The sequence below is a fragment of the Peromyscus leucopus genome, chromosome 22 (assembly GCF_004664715.2).
Source record: "Peromyscus leucopus breed LL Stock chromosome 22, UCI_PerLeu_2.1, whole genome shotgun sequence".
NCBI lineage: Eukaryota > Metazoa > Chordata > Mammalia > Rodentia > Cricetidae > Peromyscus > Peromyscus leucopus.
In genome coordinates this window covers 482,693-504,432 of record NC_051081.1, presented here as the reverse complement: position 1 = coordinate 504,432, position 21,740 = coordinate 482,693, and the positions used below count along the sequence as shown (strand labels likewise).

Genomic DNA, 21,740 nt, shown 5'->3' with positions numbered 1-21,740 from the left:
TGACACACAGGGACACAGAGGAGAAGGTGGAGGAACGGAACGGAGGCTCACACGCAGACCCAGCGGGCACCACCCGCAGGTGACCCCCCACTTCCTATGATCACCTGCCCTACAGTCTGCTGGGGACCACAGGGCAGGAAGGTGAACCGAGAGGCTTCTAACTCCCCCATCCTGCCGCCCGGAAGCCTCGCTGCCCACTGGCCTCCACTTGGCTCCTGTTCCCACCCAGCCTTCCACATCCCAGCTCCGAGCCTCATGGGATGAGCCCCAGAGGTCCCATTTAATTTAGACACCCCATCCCTTAACTATCTAGACCCTCACCGACCTCAGCCACACTGGATGGCTCTCCGGACACAGCCCAGGAAGCCCGCAGCCCGCGGTGCCCAGTCCCGCTCTCCAAGCTCTGGTCCAACCACAAACCCAGCCGAGGAGCCCCTTCAGGGTCCCATGCCTTCCCCCACTCATAGTCGGATGGCTGGGGTGGGGTGGAGCTGTCTCAGGATGAGGGCTGGCTGGCTCTGGGGTGGGCTTCTGTTCCGGCCTCGAAAGCTCCAGGGTCCTCTAAGCCATCTGGGACATTCCGCAGGCCTGACCTCATCTCTACTTCATGGTCAGAAACACTCACAAGTCCCGCCCTCTGGTGCCAGATCCACACAGGTATATGCAGGTCAGGGTACATGTGACCAGAGGCCTGGGCGTGCCCACATCTCACGCCTAGGCTCGCCCCACACTGCTTGGGGTCCAGGTGGCTGTAGCTGTCACGGCGGCCATCACCCCTGCGACCGCAGCCACACGCACACACTGTACGTGCGATAGTGTGTGAGACTCGTACAGCGCCAGGGCTCCCAAAACATAAACACACGGCTGCTGCCTCGCTCTTCTCTTCTCTCTTTATTTCTTCCAGGGCCCTGGGCTCTCCGGGAGCCAGCGTGTGGCTCAGGGACCCTCTGCCTGGCCTTTACCACTCAGTCCCAAGGCAGGCATGCTCAGAGCATGGTCTCCACAGAGCTGGGGTCTTCCAGAAATCGGCCGACACGTTTGGGGTGCTGCAGGCCCGGTGTGAAAACCTCCCCGGCTCCCACCTCCTGCTGGCTGTCCGTCTCCTCTTCCCCTTGGTCTTTGGAGAAATACAGGAACACCTGACAGGGTGACATGGAGGAGACCGAGAGGCAGGGAGGGAGATGGTCAGCCCGGGGTGGGGGGGGTGGGGGGGGGGGGGGGGGGGGATGTCAGCCGGGTGGGGTGGGGGGTGCCCAGCTCTTCCCTTCGGGCCCTGTCGTGGTTCCCGACGTCACCTCCTCCAGCGTGGTCTGGCTAACGGAGAAGTCCTCCACACCGTGGTCCTTGCCTTGCGCAGCCAGCTCGCGGAACACACGTGCCAAGGTGCAGCTGCCCCCGAGTGGCAGCTGGAACCGCAGGCGGCCGCCATGCACCTCCCGGAGCTCAGCACCCGGGAAGGTGGCCATGATGAAGGTTATCGCCGGTTCGGGCTGAGCCGGTGGGACCCTGAGGGTCAGTGTGTGGCCAGCCCCGAACCTGGAGGGGACAGGGCCAGGGATGCAGGCCACGGCCCTCGCTGCTGCCCCGCTGCTGCCCCTTACACCCACTAGGCTGCCTTGTGTACCTGGACCTAACCCAGTTCCTCCTCACCCTACTCTGCTTGGGAGCCACCACCATGACCCTAAGAGGCCACGCCCACTCAGAGTAGCTGACGCACCTGTGTCAGGACAGACACCCCTCACCTACCCTGGACCCCATCCAGAAAGCCCTCCTGTGAACACATCCACCCCCCCAGGCTCCCCTTATACTGTCCGGCTCCGGCCCTAGGAAGCACCATGTGGCCCTGCCCTTTGAACCCCTGCAAATGAACCTTCCATATCCCCGTGGTGGTCCCGCCCCCGTGGCCTAGCCCCGCCCACATCCGCTCTAACCCCGCCCACATCCCCATGCCACCCTTAAGCCCTCCAGTTTCGTGCCTACAAATGACACATTACTTTATCCGTGTGGCTCCGCCTTTTATATCGTAACCACGCCCACATAGAATAAACCCCGCCCACACCCTGTAATTCGCTCCAACTAATTCTTTCTGGCTCCACCCCCTACAAGTGACTAAACATTGGCTCCGCCCCTCGCCTGGCCCCGCCCATGCACTCTAACCCTACCCACCCACCCTCCGGGACCCACGCACACTCTTCCCACTCGCCAAGGCCTTTCCAGCTCGCCAGTGTCCACACCCGGCTCTGCAGGCTCCACCTCCACAGCCCTGATTAGCCCTTCTAACCGCACCCACCACCTCGGCGCCTCCATCGGATCCCGGATCCCTCCTGTCCCCGCCTCCCCGACGCAGGTCAGGCCGAGGAGCCGGCCCGCCGCGCCCTGCTCACCTGCCTTTGAGATGCTGCGCGCTCCCCAGACATCGGAAGCGCCCGTTCACCATGATGGCCAGGCGCGTGCAGAGCGCCTCGCACTCCTCCATGCTGTGGGCGACAGAGGGAGCGCAGCTGGGCCCAGCCAGCCCGCTCTGGGGCCAGGCTCTCTCCCATCCCTGGAGCTCTCTCACCCTCGGCCCCTCACCAGGGTCGGGATCGCCCCATCCTGCAAGGTGGCCCGGGAGCGGTAAGGTGCTCACCTGTGCGAGGTGAGCACCACGGAGCGGCCCTCGCGCACCACGGACAGCAAGCTGTTCCAGAGAAACCGCCGTGCACTTGGGTCCATGCCTGTGGTGGGCTCGTCCTGCGAAGGAGGGACCCCAGTGACAGCCCCGGACCCGCTCAAAACCTGCCTCCTGGGCCTCCGCCCCGTCCAAGCCCAGGCACACTCCAATCAGGCCCCACCCTGCCCAGGCCACGCCCAAATGGATCCCTGTCTTGCACAGGCTCCGCCCCTAAGGCCTCCACCAGCTTAGACCCCACCTCGCCAAGGCCAGGTCCCATCCCACTCGGGTCCCACCCACAACCCACTCAGTCCCTGCCTCCACGCACCAGAAAGACCACTGCTGGGTCCCCAACCAGAGCCAGGGCGTGGCCAGCTTCCGCTTGTTCCCTCCGCTGTAGGTGCCCGCGGGTCGGTCTGCATAGTTGGGGAGGCCCAGGCGCACCAGGCCCGAGAGCGCTGTCTGTGGAGGTGGGGGGGGGTGTTGGGGTGTGTGAGCGTGGGCGGGACCACACCGAGAGGGGCCAGGCCACAGTAAGCATAGGGGGCAGGGCGAGTTCACCTGGGCAACCTGGGCCTCGGGCACCCCGCGCAGGCGCGCAAACAACTCCAGGTGTTCGCGGCCCGTCAGCAGATCGAAGATGGCGTCAGACTGGGGGCAGTAGCCCATGTTGCGGTGTGTGGCAGCTGGGTCCTGGGCCACGCTGGGGGTGGGGACACGAGGCTCAAGAGCTTGCAGGCCACCCATGCAGGACTGCATAGGCGCATGGGTGTCTGCGGAGGGAGTCCCAGGGCGCGTGGGCCATGCACAGGGGGACGCAGATCCCAGGCAGTGGCCTGGTGAAGTACCACGTCCACTCACGGACCGATGGGGGAAGACCCAGGGTGCAGGACACACAGGCCCCCACCAGGAACGTCTCACCTGTGTCCGGCCAGCACCGCTTCACCGCTGCTGGGCAGCGTGTCCCCTGTCACCATGCGGAAGGTGGACGTCTTCCCTGCCCCATTGACGCCCAGCAGCCCAAAGCACTGAAAGGAACCCACAAACCCTTCACAGCCCAAGGCCGGGGCCACAACCCACAGCCCCCAGTGCTACCCCATGGAAGGGTGAGGGCAGGGGGTGGGGGCTGGGAGAGGCAGAGAATGGTTTTGGGCACCCAGGGTCTCATGTGACCCAGGCTGGCTTTGAACTCCCTATGTAGGCAAAGACGACCTTGAACACGGGATCCTCCTGCCTCAGTAGGCTCGCGTGTGTTCACGGATGTGTTCTGACTCCCTGGTAGGCAGCCCGTGAACCACGGACAGCTAATGAGTTTGCGTGTGTCCAAGGCCTTGAAGGCAGAAACGGGCGCCTAAGGCGTTTTAACTGAGAAGGACTTGGCGTGGCCGTGTACAGAGCGAAGACTCAATGCTGTTAGCGCATGGGAAGGGACGGGCCCCCTCACAGTGGCATTCAGTATGCCTCTGGTGGCCACAGCTGGTGCTCAAAAATGTGAGCACACAGCAGGTGCCTAATGAGGGCTGATGGCTGGATTAGGAGCTCGGAGTGAGGCATAGCTCAGCAGCAGAGTCACAGCCTAGGGTGCTCCAGTGAGGGTCTGGGTGCGTGGGATAGCCTCGGCTGGGCATGCCTGAGGCTCTGGGTTCGATTTCTAGTGCCACAAAAATAAACACACATTTAAAAATTAGGTAACAGGGCTGGGCGGCGGTGGTGGCACAGGCAGGCAGATCTCAGTGAGTTCGAGTCCAGCCTGGGCTACTAAATGAGTTCCAGGACAGCCAGGACTGTTACATAGAGAAACTCTGTCTCGAACACCAAAAATAAGTAAATAAGTAAAAATTAGGTAGCAGCAGGGGCTTAATGAAGGGTGACGTGAGCATGGCCAGTGCTCAGGAGAGTGGGGTCACTGAAGGGGCTTGGTGAGGTGGACAGACAGACAGACAGACAGACGGCGAGGAGCCTCCAGCCTTGCCTGACCCAGCACGGAGCTCTCCGCCCCAGACTCACCTCCCCAGGGGGGATCCCCAGGCACAGGCGATCCACAGCCGGACTCTTCTGCCCACGGTACACCTGTAGGGGTGGGACCTCTTGAGAAGGGACAGAGTGCCCGTGCCAGCCCCGACCTGGCGCCTGTCCCCACCCTGTGCCTACCTTGGTCAAGTCCCGGAGGACCAGCACGTCCCCCTTGGTGGCCCCCTTGGTCACCCGCTCCCGCTCTCGGGCTACATCCTCATCCTCCTCATCCAGGGGCGGCAGCGGTCCCGGTTTGGGTCTGAGGACAGACAGGTCAGTGGACCCAGGGAAGGACGCGGCCGCCACCACCCTCACCTGGTCCCCTGGTCCCCACTGACTGTGGGAGGAGGTGACTGCGGTGCTGGAGCAGGAGCGTGACGAGCAGGAACAGGGGTCCCTGGGCCACCATGGCCAGAAGGTTCTTGCCGACGATGTCCCAGCGTAGGGGTGACTGGAATTGATTGTCTCCTGTGGGGACAGGAGGCACTGGGTCTCCCCTCTGTCCAGTTTACCTCGGATTCAAGAAATGTGACCACGGCCTGTGCTGCTAAGGCACAGCTGACCTAGACGATAAAGTTTCACATCTTCTTTTATGTGTGGTCATAGACCTTTCATTATATGACGCTTTAATTACCTTTTCCTCGCTTTTAATTGGACATCATTTTTGTACCACCTGAAATTGTCCAGTTAATGTGTCCCCATCTCATACATCCAGATTCGGAGGCCACCCTCCCAACGGTGCTGTTCACAACCCCCATTGGACAGAAGTTCTCACCCAGGCGCTCAAAGGCGTCTGCCATGGCCTGGTTCCGCACCATGTCGATAAGTCCTCGGCCCAGGCAGAAGTGGGGGAAGATGAGAAACACTTGCTTCAGAATCCGGCTCACTTCTTGCAAGTTCTGTTCAGGGGCAGGGAGAGCCTAGTAGGTCAGCAGCTATGCCCAACAGCGCCCACTGACTCAGCCCAGCCCTCGCCCCAGGTTTTGTGACAAGATCCCACCTGATCGGAAAGCAGTTCCAGCACAAAAGTGGCCATGCTGCTGTTGATGCCAATGAAGAGGTTAATGCAGGTGAGTACCACATAGGCCGTGCTGGGCACGGAGAAGAAGAAGGAGGCTGGGTACATGAGAGGCGTGATGGACCACCTGAAAGGGAAGGGTGGCAAGTGCCACCAGCGACTTGACACATGGGTGGCCCCCAGGATAAGCCCCCTCGGATCTGTATTAGGTGCCAGAATGTGATGAGCTTTTAAGGCCACATTGGCTAGCTCCCAATTCTAATCCCCCCCCAACCTGGTCTCACTATGAAGCCCAGGCTATCCTTGAATTCACAGTGATTCACCTGCCTCTGCCTCCCAAGTGCTGGAATTAAAGGCCTTTTTAAAAAAAAAGATTTATTCATTTTTATTTCTGTGTATGAGTGTTTGGCTGCTTCTATGTACACGAATTATGTGTGTGCCTGGTGCCTGCAGAGGTCAGAAGAGGTCATCGGATCCCCTGAAACTGCAGTTACAGAAGGTTGTGAGCCATCATGTGGGTGCTGAAAACTGAACCTGGGTCCTCTGAAAGAGTAGTCAGTATTTTTAACCACTGAGCCATCTCTCCAGCCCCTGAATCCTACCATTCTTGAGGTCCTATTGGACCTGAGAGTCTTTTGCTCCGGTTACTAAGGATCTCCTCCCCCCACAAGAAGAGCAGACCTCAAGGGGCGGGGGTCTCACCCATACAGCAGTAGCAAGAGTAAGAGGGCAGGCAGGTTCTCCGGTGCCACGTAGGCCCTCTGCTGAAAGGCCAGGAAGATGAGCACCACTATGCACACTGCCACCAAGTAGTTACACTGTACCGGAGACAGGAGTCACCTCAGTCGCTCAGGGGCGAGGGCCAGCTGTCCCCCCCCGCCCCCCTTGTGGCCAGGTGCCCGCCCACCCCTACCAGGTGGCCAGCCACACATACCATGTCCCAGAGGAAATTGCCCAGCCAGTAGAGGGTTTGAGGCAGGCCGCTGACCAGCTGCAGGTGTTTGGCTCTGGTAACACGTTCCTCGATGAGGACCAGGGTGAAGCTGGCTGGGACAAAGGACATGGCGAAGACCACACATATGGAGACAAGGACGTCCACCGAGGAAGCCACCCTGCGGGCGAGAGGTTGGGAGTGGCTCAGAGCGAAATGGGGCGTGATGCTGGGTCTCTGGGACTGATTCCCGGCAGGAGAGGGCATGGCAGTCTGGGGACACGGGCATGGGAGAGGTCTGGGTCCTTAAAAGTGGGACAAGATCCAGGGTGCCCAGATGTATTTCATCCTGAAAGTCTCTTTGTTTGTTTTTGTTTGTTTGTTTTGAGACAGGGTCTCTCTATATAGCTGGAACTTTCTATGTAAGTAGACCAGGCTAGCCTTAAACTCACAAAGATCAGCCTGCCTCTGCCTCCCGTGTCCTGAGGTTAAAGGTGTGCGCCATCGCACTGCCTGGCCTTTCCAGTGTGGGGATGACATTCTGTCACCAGCCCGGGCCAGGGAAGGCTCCGATCCAGTCCCCACCACCCCTGAGCAACAGACCACTGAGAGCAAACGGACGGACTCACAGCGCGGCCTCAGATAGCTGCTCCTTGGTCAGGTTCAAAGGGTGGTTGAGCGTAGTGATGCTGTGGGCACGGCGGGCCGTGCCGGACGGCAGGAGGGCATGTAGGAGTCCATTGTTGGCTCGGTTCACGAAGGCCACCATGGCATGCCAGCCCTTGTTGTTGAACCAGATCTGAACGGATCAAGGCCATGAGGTCTGAGAGGCGAGTGGCCGTGGATGCCCCCGGCCACCACCTGCTGGCCCCAGCTCCCACCTTAAGGCTGTTGTGGGCGTCAAGGCCAAGGGCCCACTGAGTGAGGTTGTTCAGGATGCGGTCTAGGGCATTGCCAGGCTGGGGGCTCAGCAGCGCCCGCATCTCTGCCACTGTGCGGGCCACCTCACGCCCCGAGGGCAGGTCTGGGTCTCGGCCTCCCAGGGAGAAGCCCCCGTATCTGGGGAATGGTTTGGGGTGGAGATGGAGACTGAGGAGCTGGGGGGGGGCAGGCCAGCAGAGGGTGTGGGAAAGGGACAGACAGGGTTTCCACACCAGGTCCCATCTCACCTGACCTCATCCACCCACTTCTTAGTCTTCAGGCTGCAGGACACACAGGGAAACAGAGTGATACAGTTGAATGGGAAGGGTCAGTATGGGGCATGGGGACCACCCGGCCTCCCCAGTGCTGGCACACACGGCCTGGTGCTTACCCCCGGCGCACCAGGCTGGGGTAAGTCTTCACCAGGAAGTCAGACACATTTCGGCCAGTGAGATTCTGGATCACCTCCCCCAAGCCAGCCATGGCCTCGGGTGGCGGTGGCCCCCCAGCTCCGGCCGGGCAGTCTGGCAGCAGGCGGCGGGCCCCAGGCTGGCTGCATTGGCATGCTGGGGACGGAGAGTCTGGAGTCCAGTTACCACTGGCCAGGATGCTGGCCACATCTGCAGGGACCTCGGGGACCGAGAAGTAGCAGGCCAAGGAGTGTGCGCACTCGGATCCTCTATGGAGTCGGAAAGGGCTGTGGGTGCTGGGAAAGGGGGTGCTAGCAGACACAGACCCCACATTCCCATGAGGTGAGGGAGGCCCGCTCACCGGGGCCAGAGGGGAACAGAGGCCAGGAGCCGTGGAGGGAAACTGAGGTGGGAACTCAGAGGGAAATCAAGGCAGAGACCAGGCAAGGAAGCTGAGGCAGAGTCTGGGGGGAAACTGAGGCAGTTTCTGGGGCGGGGGACATGCCAAGGACAGTCGGCGGGTCAGCCTCACCTGGCAGCTGTGCCCTGCAGACCGGGGTCCCGCAGCCCAGCCTGGCTCAGCAGCGCCTCCAGCAGCTTCGCCCGGTGGGGGTCCCCGGGGGCGTCCTCACTGTGGGGTGACAGGTCAGCACTGTGACTGTGGCTATCCCGTCGCCTGCCCACGGTCACCTGCCCACGGTCACCTGCCCACGGGGCCCAGCACCCACCTGAAGAAGGAGACCTGGGGGCCGTACATGGCCGGGCTGAGCTGCAGGGGCGGGTACTGGCCGAACGGAGGGACGATGAGACTGAAGAGCAGGGCCAGGCCCACGAAGAGGGCAGGCAGCACGATCTGGGGGACGGTGTGGTCGGCACCACCTCCACGCACCCCATCCCGCTCCCGACGTCGGCACCACCTCCACGCACCCCACCCCGCTCCCGCCCCGGGACCCACCTCCACGCACCCCACCCCGCTCCCGCCCGGGCCCACCTCCACGCACCCCACCCCGCTCCCCGCCCCGCCCCCGCCCCGGGGCTCCCCAGCACCCTCCGCAGGAATGAAACCCCTGAGCGCACAGCCAGCGCGGACACCGGACGGCCCGGGCAGTCAGGCCTCCTGGGTGGCGCAGGGCCCCGGCAAACCTGTGCAAACAGGCCCCGGCGGCTGCGGCGGGCCAGCAGGAGGCGCTTGTGGAGCAGAGCCCGGAGCTGCTGGCAGGTCAGCGTCCAGCCTCGCACCCGAGCAGCGCCGCTGATGCCGGGTGTGGAGCCCTGCGGGGCCTGGGGATCCAGCATCAGCCGAGCTGTGGGGGACGGGAAGGTGAGCTGCGGCACCTCGGGGGTGAGGGGGACGGGAAGGTGAGCTCCGGCACCTCGGGGGGGGTGATGGGCCGGGAAGGTGAGCTGCGGCACCTCGGGGGTGATGGGGACGGGAAGGTGAGCTCCGGCACCTCGGGGGTGATGGGGACGGGAAGGTGAGCTGCGGCACCTCGGGGGTGGGGGGACGGGAAGGTGAGCTGCGGCACTCGGGGGTGATGGGACGGGAAGGTGAGCTCCGGCACCTCGGGGGGGGGGACGGAAGGTGAGCTCTGGCACCTCGGGGGTGATGGGGACGGGAAGGTGAGCTGCGGCACCTCGGGGGTGAGGGGGACGGGAAGGTGAGCTGCGGCACCTCGGGGGTGATGGGGACGGAAGGTGAGCTGCGGCACTCGGGGGGGGGGGGGGAAGGTGAGCTCCGGCACTCGGGGGGGGGGGACGGGAAGGTGAGCTCTGGCACTCGGGGGTGATGGGGACGGGAAGGTGAGCTGCGGCACCTCGGGGTGAGGGGGACGGGAAGGTGATCCGGCATTCGGGGGTGAGGGGGACGGAAGGTGATCCCGGCACCTCGGGGTGAGGGGGACGGAAGGTGATCCCGCATCTCGGGTGAGGGACGGGAAGGTGAGCTCGGCACCTCGGGGTGAGGGGGACGGGAAGGTGATCCCGGCATCTCGGGGGTGAGGGGGACGGGAAGGTGAGCTCCGGCACCTCGGGGTGATGGGACGGGAAGGTGAGCCCGGCACCTCGGGGTGAGGGGGATGGGAAGGTGAGCTCCGGCACCTCGGGGTGATGGGGACGGGAAGGTGAGCTGCGGCACCTCGGGGGGGGGGGGGACGGAAGGTGAGCCCGGCACTCCTCGGGGTGATGGGCGGGGGTGAGCAGGCGAGAGACTCACCCAGCTCCCCGTTCTCCAGGGCTGACGCCTCTGGCCCCGCGTGCGGCTGCAGAGTGACCGTTCGGGGGTGCAGGAGCTGTCCGCAGTCACCTCCTGTGGAGCCAGCGGGGGTCAGGGTGGGGGACAGGGTCCTGCTTCCCGGGGAAACCAAGCCAGAGCCCAGAGCGGGGAAGGGGCAGCATTCAGACGGAGGGCTTGAGGCCGGCACGGGGTGTGTGTGTGTGTGTGTGTGTGCGCACCGGGGAGGAACCTGGGGTCTGCCCTGAGGACAGACCCAGCCGGGGATGAGGAACAGGTCTCAGGCCTGTTCTGACTCCGAACCAGGGTTGGGTTGCAGGGTCCCAGAGCCATGGCGAACCTTCTCTGTGTGCGTCCTCCACCACCTTTAGGAAGATCTGAGGAGACAGAGCAAGAGACTCGTAGGAGGGACCCCGCCATAAACCACTGGTTCCCCTAGACCTCCTCAAGAGACCTCCAAGCCACCCACCCTCCCTAAGAGCCATCGTTCCTGCCTGGATCCCCCCCTTGCCACCCATAAGCAGACTCCTATTCACCCTTCAAAACCCCACTAGGTCCCACACCTCCTCCAGGTTGGTGTCCGAGATCCCATAGCCGGTGAGTCCCAGAGCCTCCAGTTGCCCATCCAGCTCTTGGAAGACCGTGGCAAAGCTGCCATCCAGGGCCCCCGCATAGGGCAGTGCCAGCACCAGCTCGTGGGGCAGCTCCTCCACCAGCTGAGCTCCGGGAACATGGCGCCGCACTAGGTCCAGTATCCGGGGTGTCGTCGGGGTGATGGAGGCCGCGTCAGGAGCTGGGGCCCGGCCGCTCCCGTCCGAGGCTCCTCGGGTGAGGGGTGTCCCTGCGTCACAGGTCAGGGTGAGGGACTTTTCGGCCCGGGCTACGGAAGGACAGGCGTCCGGACGGTCTGGGGTCTCGAGCGCTGGTGCTGAGGTAGGTGGCTGCTGGCCCCCGGCGTTCCCTTAGGGTCCCCGGGCCCAGTCTCACCCGCCACGGTGCCCTCGCTGTCTGGTTTCTGCCTCCGTCTGGGGTCCCCGCTGTCTCCCTTCGTAGAGAAAGACAGTGGTCCGTGTCCGCGGGGCAGCCGGGGACAGGGCTCGGCGGCCAGTCCCAGCCCTCACCTCCGAGGCCTGGGTGTCGGGGACCTGAGGACTCTTCACCAGCGTCAGGTAGTAACCGCAGCCCAAGTGTCGACGCAAGAAAAGCGGGGACCCGCAGCAGCACAAAGAACCGTTCGCCACCATGGCCACGCGGTCTCCCAGGAGCTCCGCCTCATCCAGGTGGTGAGTGGAGAGGATCAGTGTGCGATCTGGACATGGGGACCCAAGCCATGTGAGCCGCTGGGCTTACCAGGCCTCCACCCAGATGGCAGTGTCTCTCAGGAATGCCTAACCCTATGCAGCAAACTCCTGCGCATCCCTCAAAACCCATCCCAGCATTTCATACTCAGAAACCTTTTTTTTTTTGCCCCTCAAGCTCAAGCAGAAACCAGGGGAACCTGTTCTATGGGCTGTTCTGCCCCATCTTCCAGCTCTTACCTTCTCTGTACTTCAGCAGCAGCTCCCAAATGCCGCGTCGAGAAGCGGGGTCCACACCGGCAGTGGGCTCATCCAGGATCACTACCCGAGAGCCACCCACAAAGGCAATGGCCACAGACAGTTTCCGCTGCATGCCGCCTGGGTGGAGAGAGTGGCCATCCTGATGTGACCCTCCCGGCTGCTGTGGGGCAGCCTCACTTCCCCACCCGAGTATACCGCAGCGCCCCGCCAGCCCCCCGAAGTTCTACGCCCCACGGAGGCGGCCTCTCCAGGCCTACTCACCGGAGAGGTGCCGCGTCTGTGTGTCCCGCTTGGGGACGAGTCCCACATCCCGGATGAGACGTTCCTGCTCAGAGCTCAGGGCAGCTGCGCTCAGGCCTTTCAGACGCCCGTAGAACCACACATGTTCATCCACCGTCAGCCTGCGGCCAGGGGCGATGCGCAGTGACTCCCTTGGGGTGTGTGTGGTGTGCGTGTGCGCGTGAGTGTGCGCGTCTGTGTGCGTGTGTGTGTGCGCGTGAGTGTGCGTGTGCGTGTGTGTCTCAGACGAAGCCAGGCCCCTCCCACCGCCCCCGTCCAGGCCCCGCAGGACTCACAGATCAAACAGCACGTTGTACTGCGGGCAGATGCCCAGGTGGGGCCGGATGGCTGCCATGTTGGTTTGCACATCATGGCCCAGGATGGAGGCCGAGCCACCACTGGGTGGGAAAAGACCACTCAAGATGGACCTGTGGGTGCGGGGATCTCAGGGAAGCTGCCCTCAGGGACAGAGGGCCACCTACACTCACAGGTGCTGTGCTCCTCGTCCAGGGGAGCGGAGTGGGCCCAGAGGATCGCAGCATCTTCTCTACTGTGTGTGCAAACCAGACCCAGCTCCCGCTCCCCTGCACGCCTGGGACCCCCCAACCCCGGTGGGGAAACTGAGGGAAGGGGCATAGCGGCTGGCGGCTCACAGTGTAGTCGTCTTGCCAGCCCCGTTGTGACCCAAAAAGGCAGTGATGTGGCCTTGGTAGAATTCAAGGCTGAGTCCTCGCAGGGCTGGCTGTGGACAGCCTCGGAAATGCTTCTTCAGGCCACGGATGGAGACGCCAGGAATGAGGCCAGGAGGTGGCTCTTCCACCAGAACTGTGGAGGGAGGACAGCGTCAGCTGTGGACCTGGGGGTCCCTCAGAGCTGGTCAGTGGAATTAGGGTCCTAGAGAGTTAAGGGAGACCGGCATGGTGCGGGATGGTCACCTCAGCCACTTAGGAGGCTAAGGAAGGGATGCTCGTGAGCTGAAGGTCAGCCGGCAACTTAGCGAGACCCTGTCCCAAACAAACAAACAAGCAAACAACAAACAAACAAAAAACAACCGTGGCTCAGGGGTAGAGTCTCCGTCTAGAATCCCCCAGAAGGAGCTGGGGCATGGCTCGGGGATAGAGCCCTTGCACAGAAGCCAGCACAGAGGGGCTGAGATGTCTTTTGGGGTAGAATGCTTGCTAGCATGCACAAGGCTCTAGGGGAGATCCCTAGGGGATCTGGGGTGTCCAGGGCATTGAGTTGCAGGACCTGTTTCTCTAGGGGAGACAAGGAGCCAAAAGCAGCAAAAGGTTAATAATTGTCATGGGCCTCACCCTTGGTATCTTGTGGGGCGGGGCCAAGACAGGACTCTGGGGAGATCCAGGCCCACACCAGTAGCTCCTCCGAAAGGGGAAATTCCATGGCTCAGGGATCCCATACTGGCCTGGTGGGAAGTGGCGTTCGGTTACACTTGTCACACCCCTGAGATGTGAGAACTCCCAGGCCACACACTTGGAATCGGGGCACCCAGGGACCCTGCCCCTCAGAGGTGGTGTCAGCTTGGAAATGTACTTCCAGAAACCCAATATCACAGAGACGTGCCCTAAAATGTGGTGTCTTGTGGCCAGGACAGGGAGAGTGTGCCCCAGAGGGAAGCTCCACCCATCCTGGGCAGTCCTCTAACCCAGGCCGGTCCCAGACACCAAACAGCAGGAGGCAAAGTCTATGCACTTCAATATCCCAGCGACACACCCTAAAACATCTCTCCTGGTGTCCAGGAGCACTCCGGGGAGGCGGCGTGTTCCCCACCGGGAGCCCCTCACCCGTGGCCCACCTGGGCAGACGGCCTCCAGGTACCAGAGGGCGAGGCCGTAGAGGGCGGCGTCCAGCAACAGGAAGGCGGACACCTGCGCCAGGCTGAAGACATCCTCCGCAGGGGCCCTGCCCAAATTGTGCCACTGCGCCCCATCCCCCTGCTCCTCCAGCAGCGCCAGGCTCTCACATCCGAAGCCGAAGGCCACGGGGGACAGCAGGCTCTGGGGAGAGAGCGGGGGGCTCAGGGAGCTGGCTACACTCCGTGGGTGTCCATCCCCTCACAGGCTGGAACAGTCCTCACCGCGGCGACCAGGCCGCCCAGGGGCAGGCGCTCGCGCCAGGCGACACACAGCACATAGGGCAGGTAGAGGGAGAAGTAGGCGAGGCCCCCGCAGGCCGCTGCCAGGTTGGCCCTGGAGAAGAAGGTGCTGAGCAGAAAACTCTGAGCCACGGTGGCCACCGCGAAGGCCGCCAAGAAGAAGAAGACGACAGCCGGGTGGCTGGACGGAAGGATGTTCCCTAGCTGGGAGAGAGCACAAGACTTTCAGGATCCCACTCCGAGATGGGCGCTGGGGATGCGCGTCCGAGCTTCACTCCACGGGGCGCGGGGTGGGGCGGCATCGAGGACCCCTCACCTTGAGCACCAGCACCAGCAGCGCCGTGCTGACCAGGAAGGGCCCAGGCAGCTGAGGAACCAGCCGAGCCAGAGCACGGCGCGGCTCAGCCCCATGGCTCGCATGGTTTCCCGCAGCCTCGTCTCTTTCTCCCGCACCACGGCCTTCACGGTGAGCGCCACCGAATAGATCCAGGCCAGAGTCAGAAACAGGGGCAGAGACCGGCTCAGCACGCGCAGGAACCTGCAGTGGTGGGAAAGCGGGCGCAGCTGCAGATCCCCGGCACGGGGCGCGCACACGGGTGTGGCTCAAACGGCACCCTGGGGTCTCCAGGCTCAGCAGCACCCTCAGAGGGCTGATCCAGCCGGAGGGCGCCAGCTCCCAGCACAGGCCACTTTATTTCTTTATGGGGAGACCCTCCAAACCACAGGGCCCAGACAGGATGCGAGGACGCTCTCACACATCATCCACGTAGCAGGGGTGCGGCATCTGCTGCAGATAGAGGCTGGCGCGGGCATCCCCTCCGCTCAGCACACGCACAGCCGCCTGCTCCAGCAGGTCCTGCAGGTACACGAAGCCACCCCACACATATCGAAGGTCCATGAAAGGGTCTGCAGATGGCCCCGGGTCCCAAAACCTGGGAGGTGCCAGATTCGGTGGGTAAGCTGCGTGGAAGCGAAGAAACTCACAGAGCCCCCTTCCATTACCCGTTCGTTTCCAGACTCAACAATGCACTTAGCTGCCCCCCCCCCCCGCCCCCGGTCTCCACACCTGGGAAGTCCCACGATACACTTGGCTGGCCACTCTTTGTCCTAGGCTAGCCCCCCAGTTGCCCTTGGCTAGCCCTTGGCTGCACAGCACTACCTGCCCCCGACCTTATCCCGGACCCTTGGCCACACTCATACCTAGTTCCGGCTATCACCTCCGACAGGCACGGTCTTGGCCCTGCGCCCCCCAGTCCCCCCCCCAAGCTCTCCTCCCTCACTTGTCCTGATCTTGTTGGTCCTTGTGACGTCATCGATGTCCATTCGGATCTTGAATCGCAGGTGGCCAGGACCCAGGGCAGGAGACCACAGCTCCGACGGGTCCAGAGGGTCCTCGGGGCTCAGGAAGATGATGCCCGCCCAGAGGCGGCGCTCACCCAGCAGCTCCAGGGCACGGGACACAAGAGCGCCCTCGGAGGGCACAGCCTCCAGCTTGTCTAGGGACACACACTGGGGGGGGGCATGAGTTCTAGGGTGTGACTGAGCCCTCCGTGCCCGGCCCCTTCCCCCTGGGTCCCTCGTACCCCTGGGTGACCATACACATGGCCAGTGGGCTCCCTCTTCAGACATAAACGAAGCCCAGATTTCTCTGTGCTGCACCGTCCGGGACAGGATCAGCCGCTGGTCCCTTTCAGGTCACCGGGGAAAGGCCCACTCCGTCTATGACAACCCCTCACCTCCATGATCTGGCCCAGGATTCCTGCCAGGCGCCCTATGTCGGCGTGGGCCTCCCGCCAGCTGTAGCCACCCCTGCTGGGGTCCAGAAAATCTCGGACGGCAGCCAGCTGCTCCTGGGCCCTGGGCGTCTGCTGCCTGGGCCCTGAGCCGTCCACCTCCAGCAGTCTCTGGGGAAGGGGAGAGACAGGTCTCCGTCCACCCCTTCCCGCCGGGGACCCTAGCCCGGAGGTGGCCGACCCCAGCGCAGCCCACCTGAAGCATGGCCGTGTTCGCGCTGTCATTCATGAAGGTGAAGATCTGGGGTCCCAGCACCCCCCAGACCTCCTGCACGTCCCTCAAGAGAGCCAGCTCCTCGAAGGTCCGGTTCACCTGCAGTGGGCAGCCGAGTCAGCCGAGGCCGCCGCCTCTCCACCTCCCCGCTCTGAGCTCGGCGTGCCGGCCCCTCCACCTCTGGGCTTCTTTTCTCTTCATCACCATCATCATCATCACCACCGAGTGTCACTGAGCATCCCTGGCTGATCTGGAGCTCACAGAGATCCGCCCGCCTCTGCCTCCCGAACGCTGGGACTGAGGCGTGCGCCAGCCGCAGTCACGGGACCTCTTTTCCTACCTTTGAGACAGCGTCTCACCCTAGGCTTAGGCTGGAACTCCTTCTGAGTGTCGGGATATAAACCTGTTTCTCTCAAGAGCCGCGGCTTGAACTTCTGTTCTCTCCCTCCCTCTCTCTATCTTTGTATTTTGAGCTCTAGTGATGGAGCCCAGAGCTCCGTGTACACCCCGTCCCCACTGAACTCCTCACTGGGGATCCTAGGTGCTGAGTTCCACCCCGACCACGCCCCCAGCCCTCACTGGGGATCCTGGCCGGGGCTCCACCCTGACCACGCCCCCAGCCCTCACTGGGGATTCTGGGCGGGGCTCCACCCGACCACGCCCCCAGCCCCTCACTGGGGATTCTAGGCGGGGCTCCACCCGACCACGCCCCAGCCTCACGGGGTTCTGGCGGGGCTCCACCCTGACCACGCCCCCAGCCCTCACTGGGGATTCTAGGCGGGGCTCCACCCTGACCACGCCCCAGCCCTCACTGGGGATTCTGGGCGGGGCTCCACCCTGACCACGCCCCCAGCCCTCACTGGGGATTCTGGGCGGGGCTCCACCCTGACCACGCCCCCAGCCCTCACTGGGGATTCTAGGCGGGGCTCCACCCTGACCACGCCCCCAGCCCTCACTGGGGATTCTAGGCGGGGCTCCACCCTGACCACGCCCCCAGCCCCTCACTGGGGATTCTAGGCGGGGCTCCAGCCTGACCACGCCCTCAGCCCTCACTGGGGATTCTGGGCGGGCTCCACCCTGACCACGCCCCCAGCCCTCACTGAGGCTGTCACTCTCTACCGGCCCCACTAAAGGGTGCGGTGCAGATTGCTGTCCCTTCCTGTGTCTCACCTGCGCCATGAGCTTCCGAGTGAAGTTTGTGTCAGGGGCAAAGAGGATTTTCCCGAGGATCAGCGGTTTCAGGCGCCTCCAGAGCAGTCGCGACACAGGGTGGTCATCGAGCGCCCCCATGAGCTGGGAGCAGGCAGGGCCTGGGGTCGGGGTAACGTGAGGCCCCGCTGCGTCCCCCCGCCCTCCACCGGCCCCACCCGGAACCCACGGGCCGAGTGACTCACTGAGGCTGCTGTCAGGCAGGGCAGGGGCCAGCTCCGGGCCCATGATCTCGTTGAGCTGGCTGGCATCGTACCAGTTGAGGGAGAGGCCCCCGGGGCTGCTGGGCCCCTTGGTGCTGCAGAGGGCCTCGGAGACCAGCTCCAGCGGGACGGCTGACCCTCGCGGCCTCCGCAGCAGAGCTCGGAGCTCCAGCAGGCTGGGCAGCGTCAGGAGCTGGAGAAGGGCCGCCGAGGGGTGCTGGGCGCCTTCGCTTACTTGTTCATTAATTTATTTTATTTTATTTTATTTTATTTTAACAGTCTCATGAGGCTGGTCGCCTTACTTGCTATATAGTGTCTACATCCTGACAGGGCGCGATGGGGAGTTAGGGGTAGAATCCAGGATTTCATGCATGCTAGGCAAACGCTCTACCAACTGAGCTACAAGCACTCTACCGACTGAGCTGCAAGCACTCTATCGACTGAGCTACAAGCACTCTGCTGACTGAGCTACAAGCACTCTGCCAACTGAGCTAAAAGCATTCTATCAACTGAGCTGCAAGCACTCTATCAACTGAGCTACAAGCACTCTGCCGACTGAGCTACAAGCACTCTGCCGACCGAGCTACAAGCACTCTGCTGACTGAGCTACAAGCACTCTGCCGACCGAGCTTCAACACCAGCCCTCCTGTGTATTTGTTTTTGTTTGTTTGAGATGCTGTCCGGCTCTGGAGCCCAGGCTAGCCTCAGTTCCCCGGCCCAGCCTCGAGTGCAGCCGTGGCAATGCAGCCCCACACAGCTTCTCCCAGCCCGCAGGGTGAGGCAGGGCCGGGCCGGGCCCACCTGTAGGCCCCTCCCCTCCCCTCCCCTCCCGTCCCCTGCCTGCTTCCTGCTTCCTGGCCAGCGTGGGGACTGGCTGGGGCCTCTCACCTCCTGGGTAAGGTCCCTGGTGGTATCCAAGAACTTCCTCGCGGAATCCTGGGCTTCACCAAGCACAGGGTCCAGGGACGCCTGTCAACCAGAAAACAAGGTGGCTGAGCCCGGGGTGGACTGCTCAGCAGTCCTCAGGCCAAGGATGACCTCAGACTGCCATCCTCCTGCCTCCACCCCGAGTGCCGAGACGCCGGAGGAGCTGGGCCCCGGCCCACCCCCGAGCCCCAGCCTCCATCACCCCGTTACAGATGAGGTACGGGAAGGTTGGAAGGGGAAGAGCCCGGCCCAGGCCCCACACGGGAGCCCCTGACCCTGCCAGCCCCTCCTCCTCACCCCTTGCAGTATCTTTTTGAGCTCAGTGGTCACTGACGCTTGCTTGTTCAGTGGGTGACTCTCTGGCGGCCAGGCTGAGGGGAGAGGATGCCCAGGTGAGGCAAAGCTCAGCTTGAGGGGCCTGTGCCCCCACCCCAAGCTGAGGGCTCCCTCCTCCTCTACCTCCCGCCGCTCTGAGCAGGGGCGTCAGTTTCCCCAGCGCAGACAGCATCTCCCGGGTGCTGGCCCCGCCAGCACTGTGCGAGCATCGGCAAGGAGTCTGGAGATCCTGGGGGCAGAGAGGGGGTGGGAGGCGGGGCTCGAGAGTCCCAAACGCCACTCGTGGGCCAGCCCTACCCACCCACCCTACTCACAGGGAATCCTTAAAGTTGCTCAGGACCCCCGGCTTCTCGCCAGGCGTTGGCTGCTGGAAACAGGAGTTGTTGACGTTGCAGATCAGGCCCTGCAGCCAGGGCACGGTGCCCGCGGATGGAAGCGGCTTGTTTGGAAAGTGGCCTGGGGGCAGAGGCACCTGCTCAGAGTCGCCCTCACTTCTGCCACGCCGCGCTCGGCCCGGGCACCGGGCTTGGCGGGAGAGGCTCGTCCCCCCCCCCCCACTACACACAGCAGGGCTTTTTCTTTTCTTTTTTTCTTTTTCTCAACAGGGTTTCTCTGTGCAGCCCTGGCTGTCCTGGATCTCGCTCTGTAGCCCAGGCTGGCCTGGAACTCACAGCCATCCTCCTGCCTCTGCCTCCCGAGGGCTGGGATGAAAGGTGCCCGGCTCGCACCGTGGGTCTTACATTCGTGGTGCTCCAGCGGAGGGTGGGAGTGGCGGACGGCCACCAGGATGAAGAAGAGGAAGAGAGGCCACAGTAACTCCACCAGGAGCTGGATCTGGGGGGAGAGTGTGTAGGAGGCTCCGGGGGACCGCGATGGGCGCCCGCCGTCGCCCGCCCCTGCACGCCCCGGGCTGTACCGGCTGTCTCCTGCGATAGGTGTAATTTTTCCACAGCAGGAGCATCAGCTGCGTGCAGAAGGCCATGGCGACTCCAGACGGGGAACGCAGCGGAGGGCACAGGACACACAGGCTGGGGATGAGCTGTGTGGCTCGAGGCAGATGCCTGACGGTCTCCGATCTTCATCCTTCCATCCACCCGTCATGCACCCTCCTTCTCACTGAGCTGCGGGAATCTCCAGAAAAGAGAGCCCCGCAAACATCAAGGGGTGACCAATGGGAGCCCGGCCCGCAGCCGTCTCCGTAGCTGATTGGCTGGGAGGGCGGTCGCTCGCGGGGGGCTGAAGGCCGGGGTCGGGAAGACCCCGTTCGCGTTCTTGGGGGGCGGAGCTTGCACCGCGGACCTCGGGCTCCGGGCTCCGCCTGGTCGGGGACCCGGGGCCCGGATCCCACGGCCCCCGGGCACGCGCGGTCAGACCCGCAGCCTCGGTCCCCGGGGCGGGCGGCCTCGCGCCCGGCTGGCCCTGCGTCACGGAGATGGAAACTGAGGCTCCGCAAGGCGCAGAGTCACGCTCCGCAGGGACCCGGAGACGGGCGAGCTCGGCCCCCGGCGCCAACCGGAGGGGCGGACGACCCCGGGCTGCGGGGTCGGCCCCCGAGCCAGCCGCTCCCGATCGCTTCTCCCCCGCCCCCCAGGACTGTGTCCGTGGCCTACTTCATAGACGGACAGGGAAACTGAGGCTGACCCGGAAGGCGGTGGCCAAAGCTTCGCCCTCTGCGTGGGAACCGGCGGCGTCCACCCGCGGACGCCGTCCACCCGCGGACGTTTGTCCTCCACACAGTGGGATTTGGGGACCCGGGAGAGCCGGCGTCACTGGGGAAGTGGGGCGCGGCGGCGGCGGGATGCCCAGGCCCCTCCACGGGACCGGGCGCCCGCCGTGAGAAACCGCGGCCACTTTTTCCCACACTCGCGGGCAGGGTGCGGAAGGACGGCGGGGAGGAGGGGCTCGCCTGGAACCCCCGGTGATCAGGGGCCGCGGCCCCGCCCACCCGCACCCCACAGCGCCCCCAGCTCGCCAGGCGCCGCCTCCCACCCTCTCGGGGTTCCTCTCACCGTTCTGAGCCCCCCAAACTCCGTCCACCGTCGCCCCGCCCGGCATCGGCGGGGGAGCGCGGCCCCTTTAAGAGGCGCCCCCCTGCACGGCGGACGACGCCCTTCGCAACCCGCGGCCCCGGGCTGCGCTCGGCCCCGCCCCCAGCGCTGCTATTGGACGGCGCTCCTGCCACTCGCAGGTCCTTGTCATTGGAGGGGGCGGGACCACGGCCTGGGCGCGCCGGGCCGGGTTTCTTAAAGGGGCCGCGCCAGGTTGGTTTCAGGGGGGCGCGACCGTGTCGGGGACAATGGGGCGCCCCCCTCCCTTTGAGTTCACACCGCTCCCCTGCAGGAGACCCCTCTGTCTCCTCTCCCCAAGGAATCTTAAGTATTTAGTTGAGACTGGCTCACACTTTGGGAGGCCTGGGGAGCCTGGAGGTCACTGCAGACCAGGCTGGCCTCGAACTCAAGACCCTCTTTCCTCCGCTCTGGGGCGCAGCCTTTATTTTTAATTTGTTTATTGGGGCAGGACGCGTGCGTGCACGGCGCCTCTGGAGGTCCCGGGAAGCTTCCTGGGGTCTGTCCTTGCCTCCCACCGCGGAAGGCTGGGCCGCAAGCGCCTTGACACCCTGGTGCCCTCACCAGCCGCTAGCCAGGCTTCTAACGTGAAGCCCCCAGGAGCTCATCCACAAAATGGAGGTCCAACCACGTCCATGCATTCATTCATTCATTCACTCACTCACTCATTCACCCACAGCCTCTCAGCCCTTCAGTCGTCCAGGCGATTTCGGAATCAGGTGGCGGCCCAACATTCTAAGATGAGAATCAATAGTTTCTCGGATTTTGAGCAAAACGCCCGGATGTTTCTCACCCCCCCGGGGGGGGGATCTGGTTTATTTCACAAAACCATGAGCACCGGGGGGCTGGGTAGATCCACGCTCTG

At 63.7% G+C, this 21,740-nt stretch overlaps 1 protein-coding gene across 1 annotated transcript; it reads right to left on the bottom strand.

Moving 5' to 3' along the window:
* Positions 1–875: 875 nt before the first annotated feature.
* On the bottom strand, positions 876–20,950 carry Abca7 (ATP binding cassette subfamily A member 7). The gene is given in 51 exon segments (XM_028858564.2): positions 876–1,139; positions 1,296–1,536; positions 2,385–2,477; positions 2,630–2,733; positions 2,982–3,019; positions 3,022–3,115; positions 3,215–3,356; positions 3,575–3,681; positions 4,661–4,723; positions 4,805–4,925; positions 5,005–5,134; positions 5,442–5,565; positions 5,667–5,811; positions 6,387–6,502; positions 6,619–6,796; positions 7,245–7,414; positions 7,497–7,674; positions 7,785–7,817; positions 7,928–8,215; positions 8,479–8,577; positions 8,675–8,799; positions 9,090–9,250; positions 10,159–10,251; positions 10,517–10,553; positions 10,740–11,017; positions 11,164–11,221; positions 11,298–11,485; positions 11,715–11,852; positions 11,997–12,136; positions 12,311–12,442; positions 12,668–12,839; positions 13,328–13,351; positions 13,354–13,437; positions 13,828–14,029; positions 14,110–14,331; positions 14,444–14,490; positions 14,493–14,665; positions 14,883–15,087; positions 15,408–15,636; positions 15,864–16,031; positions 16,117–16,233; positions 17,305–17,444; positions 17,529–17,739; positions 18,435–18,515; positions 18,771–18,844; positions 18,933–19,004; positions 19,007–19,038; positions 19,124–19,265; positions 19,550–19,643; positions 19,726–19,940; positions 20,819–20,950. Coding segments are annotated over 50 exon segments (6,522 nt in total). The 5' UTR covers positions 19,792–19,940; positions 20,819–20,950; the 3' UTR covers positions 876–986.
* Positions 20,951–21,740: the final 790 nt, after the last annotated feature.